This window comes from Corvus moneduloides, chromosome 10 (genome assembly GCF_009650955.1).
Source record: "Corvus moneduloides isolate bCorMon1 chromosome 10, bCorMon1.pri, whole genome shotgun sequence".
In the NCBI taxonomy this organism is placed as follows: domain Eukaryota; kingdom Metazoa; phylum Chordata; class Aves; order Passeriformes; family Corvidae; genus Corvus; species Corvus moneduloides.
Genome location: NC_045485.1, coordinates 9,261,648 through 9,271,908, shown reverse-complemented (window position 1 = coordinate 9,271,908; position 10,261 = coordinate 9,261,648). Strand labels below are relative to the sequence as shown.

The 10,261-nt window shown below is 47.4% G+C and overlaps 1 protein-coding gene across 1 annotated transcript; it reads left to right on the top strand.

Annotated features, from left to right (window-relative positions):
* Nucleotides 1-3,754: 3,754 nt before the first annotated feature.
* Nucleotides 3,755-9,921, top strand: LOC116448897 (putative coiled-coil domain-containing protein 195). Its single transcript, XM_032119933.1, has 4 exons — nucleotides 3,755-4,012; nucleotides 4,334-4,384; nucleotides 5,448-5,691; nucleotides 8,666-9,921. The coding sequence occupies exons 1-4, from the start codon at nucleotides 3,757-3,759 to the stop codon at nucleotides 8,796-8,798; spliced, it is 684 nt and encodes a 227-aa protein (XP_031975824.1). The 5' UTR covers nucleotides 3,755-3,756; the 3' UTR covers nucleotides 8,799-9,921.
* Nucleotides 9,922-10,261: the final 340 nt, after the last annotated feature.

Here is a 10,261-nt window from a genome sequence, read left to right as displayed (position 1 = left end):
AGTTGAGCATCTTAAACCTGCTGCATCTTAAACCTCAGGCCATAGGATAGGCCAAGTAAAGCATAGGGATAATTTAAATGCATAAAGGTCTAAATGTCTCAACTTGGAGAAGAATGAAAGGGGAGAAATGAAAATTGGAAAAAAATATGTTTGCTTCTTAAATTTACTGTTTACCTCTTAGTTTACCATTTAAATGGAGACACCACTGAGAGAAGGCCAATATGGGATCCAATTTGGACATTACACCTGTTCAGTCCTTTCAGATGTACAGAAGGAAAATTATTAGAAGTGTGTCAGCAAAGCAGAATCAGCACACAAAAAACTATCTTTTTGTTAATTTTTAAATCCACTGAAATATTCTTTTTTTACCTCCTTAAGTTGTACAGCCAGATTCGGAAGAGAATTAGGCTCTTTTGCACCACAATGATGCTTTAAACATGTCAAAGTCAGAAATCAAGCAAGGACTCAGGGCACAGCACTGTTCTTGCACAATGAGAATTGGAAGAGTTTGGCGTTGACCCTGACCAGAGCTGCTGTTATGCTTTTGCTTGGTAATTTTTTATAGGATGCATAAATCCAGTGCTGCTGACTTTTGAGGCTGATTAACAGCAAACCTTCCCTGGAGACTTCAGCCCTGACAGAGATCTGGGCTTCAGGTTTGGTGCTGGAGTGATGGACCTGTGAGCTCTTCTATTCCCAAAGGTTTCCTGTGGGGGCAGACGGGCTGCTGTGCTTCTCCTCCATCCTGTCCCAGAGAGGCTGGAGATGCCATGTCAGTACTTGTGCTCTGCTGGTCGGATTTATCCCCAGAGAAGGGAGGCTCTGTCTTTTTGCACAGGGACTCCCGTGCCACTGGGAGGCAGGACACATCTCCAGCTGCAGCATGTCATAGAAAACATCCACACACCTGCAGCTGATGGATTTCCCAGAACAAAATGTTGTGGTATGCTAAGAAGAAATCATCATGCAATGAGTAGCAATGAATGAGTCCTTTTTGATTTTTTTGTCTCTCTAACCTCAGGGGAGCAAGAGGGATTTGGCAGGTGAGACGTCTACAAAAACTGTTCAGCAGTGGTGGTAGCTGTGCAGGTGCTGTTTCCTGCTGGTCGCAGTTTTCACACTGCCCCCTTACTGCTCTCAGTGCAGCCCTTCCCCAGGAAGCCCCTGCAGCAGCCATGCACACACAGCACACGTCACCGTGCTGGGCAGGGGAGAATAAAGAGCTGAGCTCCCCACAGTTTGGATGAAGATGCTCCACAAGGTCTCTGTGTTTTGTTTACAGGTTTTCTGCTGCAGTACTATTTGTTATGCAATTTGTACAGTCCACTGAGACAGAGTTCATGCACCAGCAGCCACACAGAGATATTGCTATGGGGCTCCTCGAGCCCAACAGCTGCCAGAAGATCTGTGTTTGGTTATTCTTCTTAGCTGAGAGTTTCGGATATGACTGAGGGTGAAAACAATTTTACCCAGGTCTGTATCCTACCAAGCACAACTTGCCAAAGCTTCTCAGGTGTGAGAAAGTGCCCTCTCTGTTAAAAGATTTGGAGTGTTTTATAACAAAAACCACACATCTAGAGGTGTCTGCAGGAGGCTCAGGAAGGCACACTGAAGATACACTTGGCCAAAATCTGCAGCCTGCCAGTGTGTCATGGCTAGGAGGCTCCCAGCATGTTTCCCACCCATGGCACACAGAGCAGCAACATCCAGGAGCTGTCGGGGTAAGCACACGTCTTGGACCTCACTGAATTTACAAAAACCAAGGTTGGGTGCATGGAGCTCTTTTTGATGACAGGGAACACACTGGTCAGCCCAGTGGCAAAGGCAGCTTTGCCAGGTTTCCACTGTCCAAAACTCCTGAGTCATCTGGCCCTAGCAGCAGGAGCAGCTGTTTGAGGTTACAAGACAAAAGTCATTTCCTCAGACATTTCTGGTGCATCAAAAGGTCTATGCCTGCTCCAACGTGGTTCCAGAGGAGCAGCAGGCATGTGATGACAGGAGCAGATATGTTCAACTACAGCTGGGATAAGCCAATTGCTGAGCTGGTAAGCACCCCCTGCCCAGCCAAACCCGCCAGCTGCAGCATCAGCGGCAATGTTATAATTACGCGTAGGTGCTGTCACTGCTCCAGTGCCTGGGCTGTTTGCTGGAGAAATAGACCCATAATGCTCCCTATAGATTGGCCCCTGCATAGGGGCACCTACACTGTTATTTAAGCCTGGGCCCAAGCCCACGTCAAATGCATGGGTGCTGTGGGCTTCATCTGCAGCCTAAGAACTCACATTTGTTTCACCTCTCTGCATGCAGCCTGAACCACGCAGAGCCCTCTGGAGAGGTTCCCAGGAGGTGACAGCAGGGCTGCCAGTGACTCTTGTGGCTCCCAGTGCCCAGCCTTATGCCTGTGTCCCTGGGAAAATCAGCACAGGTGTGTATTCCTGCAGCAAGTCCTAGCTGCCCTTGCTACACACTGCACGTGGCTCTAAGTCAGGGGGGCAGTGAGCACAGTGAGGCCTATGGGAACTACTTTGCCCTTGTGAAGCACTTTTTGAGGATGCTGCTCCAAGAAGGCAGCACTGCTCACATGGGGACATGCCCCAGGGCATGCCCTCACTCCCATCCCTGGTTTTGTCTCAATTCCAGCAGTTTCTGTCCAATTTCCCTGTAGCTGCTTGGCAGCAGCACCTCCCCATGGACCCGGTGGCTTCCTCACAACAGCCCTTCTGACACCTTTGGAAAAAGTAAAACTGAGTCATCTCATGTTTGAAGCATCTCACAACAATTTTCCTTTCTTTCCCCAGCCTCCAGCAGCAGAGTGGGAAAATGCACACAGCTGAAAAGTCTTTTTTTCCTCTCTCAGAGATTCGTGAGTCACTGTTGAGCTGTTGGGAAGTGAATGGCCTCAAAGCAAAAGGTGTGTTAAATTATTTCCCTGTTGACTTTCTGGCATTCTCTGTATTTTGAAGTAGGTTTTGAGGAGCGGGAAGACTGCTCCGTGTTTTTTCATCTTGCTGCCAGCAGAAAGATGGCTTTAGGGACTAGGTGGTGAGAGAAATACAGAGGATTGTGTTTCTTTTGCTAATGCAAGAATCATGCCTGGTCTGTCTCTTGTTACACTCCTGGGATACTCATGCAGGCGCTCCACTCCAGCAAGCCTCCCTGGGTGCCCAGAGAGGGCTGCTGCAGCCTTGCAGGAGAGCTTTGGCATACCTGCTTGTCCATCACAGCTGTTGGCATATGTTGTTAATGGCGGGGTTCTTGCACCGTATCAGCTTTCATCTAGAAATTTAATTTTCCTGTGAGAAATTGCTAATTCTGGAATTGAAATTCCAGATGCACAGAGCCTGCGTTAAGGGAGAGTTGAATTGCTGCCCAGCAAAGGGTGACCCTCTCTCTGTGCCATGGAAATGATCCCTGGCCTTTTTGGGCAAACCAAAGGAAATGGGCTCTGTCCTCCTCGGCCATGCGGAGAAAACCAAGAGGCAGGCGAGGGGCGGGCGGGTTTTCTCTGGGGCAGCGATGCCGTGTTGACAGTGATTTGTGCGGGGGGGACAGGCCAGCTCTGCTCTGAAACGCGAGCCCCCGAATGAATAAATCATGGTCCTCTCTTAGCAACTTGACGGCTCGGTCCAGCCCTCGCAGCCCGGGATCTGGCCCGTGCGGGGAGGGACTCCCAGTGTCCAGGAGCTTTTAAGGGCAGGGTCTGCCCGCGGCCGGCTGCGGAGCCCCTCTGCAGGGCAGGGGCTCTGGCGGGGCGGCATGGAGGGGAACACGCACCTCCTGCAGGTCATCCGCAAGATGCGCTCCCAAATCAATAGACTGGAGAGGGAAAACAGGGCGCTGAAGGGAGAGCTGCAGGGCTGCAGGCAGAGAGCTGTGCCGGCGGAGAGAGGGGCGGCAGGAGCAGATGGGAACGACGTGAGGAGCCTCGCCATTGATGGGGAAGGACCGGCTGCATCTCCAGCATCCCTGCAGGGAAGCGCCACGGCCGCTCCAGCGCCGAGCGAGCAGACAGGTACTGTGTGGGGCTGTCCATGGCACCCCGGTACTGCCCATGCAGGGTCTGCCAGCCCGGCTGTGCCCTGTCTGCAGGGAAGGGAGATGAGCTGCTAGCCGGCTGCCTGGTTAACTCCATGGAATTGCTCTGGCCTCGTTCTGTGTTCACACCAAACACGCCAGCGCTGCGTGTCTTGCTCTGTGGGCTTTTTAGGGTGCATCCTCCTTGCTGAGCTTAGCGGAGTGTTTTGCCGCTGCTCAAAGGATTCAGCTGAAAGGATTCAACTCAGAGTTCAGTTTGCTTAAGCAGAATTTGACTTTCTTCTTTGGGTTTTCGCAGGCATGGACTCTCCTCCACATGCCTATTCCAGGAAGAAAAGGGCCAACACTTGTAACCATGCCATAACCCATCCTGCCTTAGTAAAAAATGAGAAAAATGCTACAAGTAGTAACAAATAATACTGGGTTGGCTGCATACATCATGCCAGATGTGCAGTTTATTTTTGCTGATAATGCAGTTAGTTCTTGCTGAGGCAGAGATGGGTCAAGATATAGGAATACATTCTCTTCACAAGTGTATCAGAGGAGAAAAATGGAAATATTCCTCAATTACAGAAATCTGGTTGGGATTTCTGGAGGAATTAATGAAGCAGGAATTAGAACAAAATGTTACTTGGTGAGAAGTATCGGAGAAATGGCCCCACAAGTTTTCATGGAGACAAATCTTTGTGAAGGAGTAAGATGAGAAGCTGACCGGCACCAGTGGATCTACGTGCAGCCAGAGGGGTGCTGTGAGGGAATAGTGCCTGTTGCCAACCCCACTGACCCAGTGGCCACATTACCTGCCTGGAGGCCTCAGACAGGGGCTACTGGTGGCTATGGATGTTGTCATCTTGGGAATAGCTCCATGGTCTTTTGGCAAGTCGGAAAGTTAGTGCCCTCTAACCCTGTGGTTCTTCCTCTCCAGCTGCCTTCTAGGGCAAAGGGTAGGACCTAGAGAGGCTGTCTGGCCTCCTCTGCCTCTCAGCTTCACCACATGCAAAATGTTTTTGAGCCTCAAAAAAGTGATTAAAAATAGAATGATAGATCATTTGGGGTTGCAAGGGACCTTAAACATCATCTAGTTTGAACAACCCTGCCATGGGCAGGGACACCTTCCACTAGACCAGGTTGCTCAAAGACTCATTCTTCCTGGCCTTGGACATTTCCAGGGATGGGGCACCCACAACTTCTCTGGGCGACATGTTCCAGTGTCTCACTTCCTAAAATCTCATGTCCCCTCTTTTAGCTTAAAACTGCACCCCCTTGTTCTATCACTATCTGCCCATGTAAAAAGTTGCTCTCCAAAAATACATTGAGGATACCTGAATTGTTGTAATGATATTGTTATTGTTATTATTATTATTTCTAGCTCTGCTTTTTTTCTGCTCCTCAGATACTGCCATGACTGTGAGACGCTACCCCACTGTCTCCCCCAGCTCCTGCTCCTTCCAGCACAAGGTCCTACTGGGCTGGCAGGAAGCCTCCAAGCCATGGGCTCCTGGAGGTGCCAGACAGTGCCCAGCCACCAGCCCCTCCTGCTGCAGCACAGCTCAGCAGGGAAGAGGAGAAAGGGCTTGAACCATCACCAGCCAGTTGTCTCTCCTACAGCCACTCCAGCAACATGAAGCTGTTTCAGGAGCACATCTGCAAGTGCAGGTAGGTTTGGTTTGCCTTCACAGCATCACCAGCCTGGGCTGGTCATGGGTTTCACCAAATAAGGTATATGGACTTTGCTCTGGGTTTTAGTATGTTATCACCAAAATTGTTGTTTGAATGTATACGGGCCCTGAGCAGACTGGAGACCTCTTTTGAGGAAGTTGTCCTTCTCCTCCCTGAAATGCGTGAGGTTCGGCAATGGTAGCAGGTTAAATTTGCTATAGAAAGGAGAGGCTGAGGGAGAGAGAAAGAGGTTGAAATCTTTGCTCTGTTAAAGCCAGGCAGGGTTTTGCAGATTGGTGTGTTGTTCTGACAAGCTAAGCTTGAAAGGGTTTCTTAAACTTTGAACAGAAAGCATGGAAGTACCAAGGAACTCTGCACTATGCCTTTAGAAGTGTGATTACTGCGGGTCATGGATTTAGTTGTACTGTATCATATATCCCCTGTAACTGAAGCATTACAAGTTAATGCTTTCAGCCCTGAAAAAAGTAGTCTCAGGACAGCTTCTAAATTAAGTGAAATGGCTGCTGGACCAGCCCTGAGTGTCTCTGCTCATTGACAAGAAGCTTTCCAGCACAGGACGACAACCACCCGTGGAACCAGCAGTAATGAGACAGTGATACATGATAGCCCAGCCACATCCTGTTGCTGATACATCCACCTTGGGAATTCATGCTGATTTCCGGGTTCAGCTCAATCATCCCGCGCTGAAAAGGAAAATAATCCAAATGGCCTCGTGTTTAATCAGGGAGAAGTCCATGGCTCTGCCCACCTGACCATGCATTATTACAGCTGGTTGGTGGGGTCCGAGGCTGTGACCCAGGAAGAGATGACCGGTCCGGGGAGATGGTCCCGAAAGGAATCACCTTCCCGAGGCCCGGTGTCTTCCTCTCAGCTGCTGGCAGAGGAGCCCTTGCAGAAGCTATCAGCTCTTTAGTGATTATCAGCTCGTGATTTCAGCTCAGCTCTGCAGGGCAGCCTCTAGGCCAAACCAGACCGGAGAGAGAGGCGAGAATGCTCGTGTGGCTGGTTCTGCACGAAGGTAGCTTTATTGTGGGTTCCCTCCGGCAAAGGAAAGAGTCAGGGACGAGTTCTCTCCCCTACAGAGGTGAGCTGGTCGTCTTTTATAGGGATACAGGGGATCAGCAAGGGGCCCAATGGATTACAGAGGGTCTGGGATAGACCAATGGGTTACAGAACGATCTGCATAGGGTCTCCCAAAGGATTGTGGGTCTACTTTTCCTCACCATGATTCAAAAGTCCTTTCCAGGGAGTCCTGCTGGGCGATTGCGAAATCTCTTATCTCAGCAGACATCCCTCCAGGGCAGTGGCTGGGCATATCCCACAATGCATGTCCTGGGGCAGGACTCCAGCGGCCACCCCGGGAGCTGACACCTGCTGTGGGTTGTGTCACTTGTGTGGAGGTAACTGTGCATGGCACATCACAACAGCTTTAATTCTGTCCCCCTAAATCCTCAGAGCAGACCAGTGCCCAGCCCCTTGCACTCTCTGTGCAAAGCTGATTTGGGGCCCAGCTCCTCCCTGAGAGGCTGCAGGGGACAACGAGGCCAAGCTTTGAGAGGCACCTGGGTTTTCTTGTAAGGATGTTTCAGGGTCAGATGTTTTACAGCAGTTAGGTACCTAAATTTAGTCCCTGGAAGGGAACTCGTGTTGTGTTCCAGAGCACCCTGACCCTGTAACTCTGGATTTCTGTGCACACTCCACTGGGTCAGGGAAACTCAAGACTCATGGTGCTCATGAATGCTTCCAGGGGGTTTGCCCTCCAGCCAGCTCACGTGGAAGGTGTGCGTGGTTGGAAACACAGGGGCAGCATGTAGGAACGGGGTGGCAGTGGCAAATACTGCTGCTTGCTCATGAGGGGAAAGAACTTTCAAAGCAATCAAAATAGCAGCACAGATCTGTTACATCAAATGCCTGGGGACCTACCGGGTGCCCATGGCCAAACGACAGAGCTGATGATTTTATCACTGTCTTAGAGCTGCCTTGCCAAGCTGAACAGTGACTCGTGCACTCACTGCTGGCTGCTTCAGGAGGAGAAATGGCTGTGGAAAGAGCTTTTCACCTAACCCCTTCAGAAGGCTGGTTGATCTCCTGAAGCATGAAGCTTTGTGTTTCTTACACCAAAACAAAATTTAATATCTTTTATGGTCTTAATGGTGGATGCTTCTGTTATATACCCAAATGTCTGACATGGACACCAATCTTAGCTTTTCACTAGTAAGAAAATTTCTAGCAATTAGTTCAGCAAGCTTATTAAGCTTAATTTTTTACAAGGATGACATTTTTGCTTCCCAGCATGCTGGTTCATGTCAGGTTTTCCTATTCTTTGTTTATTGTAGCTTCCTCACATTTTGCTCCAAAGCTATAATCCTGTATGTGATATGAATATTTTTGCTTTATTCTGTAGAAGTATCACCTTGAATTTATATAGAGTGCAGTTGCATCCAAGTAATAAAAAACCAGCACTGCTAACAAATCATCTGTAATTTGCATGTCTAAAATAATTTAATTCATATATGCTAAAGCATTATTTCTACCAAGGGATTCCCACTGTGTTTGGTAAATGGAAAAAACCATTAAATATTTAAATACAGGATAAGAGAGGCTGAGAACTCTTTTCAGGGCTATTATACTAAAATTACTGAAGGGTCTCTGTGGGTGCACGCACACCCCCAGGGTTCTGTGCACACACAGCTTTGTACACACAGGGCAGGCAGTGACAGAGAGAAGTGAGACTCAATGGGAAATGGCAGATGCTTCCAGCAGACAGGACCATGATCGTCCTTTGGGATGACCATGTGAATGGCATGAAATCCTGCCTCCAGCAGCATGCAAGGGTTGAAAGCATTTACTTTTTGCTTGCTGAGTTGCTGTTTTGTTGGGTTTTTTTTTACTTTCTCTGCATGTTTTATACATTTGTAATCCTCATAATGATTTCTCATTTTTTCTCCAGGGGTAAAGTAAAGGCTGTGAGTTTCCTCTTACCAATGGATATGTCAGCATTTGCTGAAAAGCAAGGTTCTCTCAAAAGTCCACAAAATCAGAGCACAAAACATCTAATGACCATCACTGAAAAGGATATGTGAGCTGGTGAATTTTTAAAGGCCCGTTGATCCCTGAGAGAAATTGGCCTTAAATGATAGCTGTGTGTCAGGTTCCTCTCCTGCAAAACGCTTTGGAAGGATGCCCACAGAGCATCACTCAGCCGTGTTTCGGGTCACTGGCCCAATGTTCAGCACGGCAATGGAAGCCACGACAAAGCCAGCTGGAAGCCCAGACACTGATGAAACCACAGAAAGCAAAGGTACCTCCACAAAGTGCTTCTGTGCAACATGTCTCAAGGACCCCTTGCCTTAGGACTGATGTGAACAGGGTGTTGAAGCTGGGTTTGGTGTGTTTGTCACAAAAAAGCAGAAACTGTGCCACTGCTTGTGTTTGCTGATTCCCTTGACAGAAAGGTGTCTGATGCAAATGACAAAATAAGAATTATCAAAGAGCCTGTGAGGTTTTCTCTGTAGGTAAAGCTTTCAAACTTCACAGTACTAATAAAACAAAGTTAAGGAGGTGTTACAGAGTCAGTTAACGTTGCCCTGAATTTCTGCAAAGCTTGGCAATGAGTATATTTCCGTTTGGAGTTCACCTCTAACAGAGCACAGGAGAGTAAGTACATATTGGTATGAAAATGTGACTACAAATCTGCTTCCAACTTGTTGTGCTCATCCAGCTGGAGACTGAAGGCTGGACACCAAGTCAAAATAGGAAGGACGGTGAATATCAGAATTTTTCAGGAATGGCTTCTCAGCACAGCTCAGACCAAAAATCATTAGCAGAAATTCAGCAAGCAGGTGCAAAATAAATGTGAGAGAGAACTACAGACAGCTTGTAAAAAATGAGCAGTGCTTGTTAGTCTAGTCATATGAGTAAAGATAGCGTTCCATGTGTTATTTTGATTACAACTATTTAAGGAATCAAAATACTTCACACTTCTTTATGTACAGGAAGCATTTATGATTGAATATTGTGTAGAGAATGCATGAATAGTAGATGTTTGTACAGATAACTTTAAGGAAGATTTTCATCTCACTGTCTACTCCTAAAGTTTTGAATTTTCTAAGGTGAAAGCAGAGACTTGGTATAAAAAAATCCCCTCTGGATTTTCCATTATGTTGTATACTTCTATGAAAATCTGTGTTCCTTTTTTGTTTTGAATTTCACTACGGTATTTTATATTCAAATATACTTTTAATATATTCTTACCATTGAAGTAATAATTTCAATTTCACAGCTATTTAATTTGTGTATTTTTATGTTCAGCTTGGATCCATACAGAGTTGCATTGTAATGTCAGAAGTAATGAATCAATGACTTCTGGCAAATGAGGTTCCAGTTTGGAAAGTTTAGTTAAACAGGCCATTTTAGAAGGCTTTACAGGGAAGTGCTTTTCAAATGTTTTAAGGAAAGCATAATTTTTGGGAACTAAACACTGCATATGTGTTCAGTTAAGCACCTAAATCCAGTTGTTTTCACTTAGGAAAGTAACAAAAGTCTT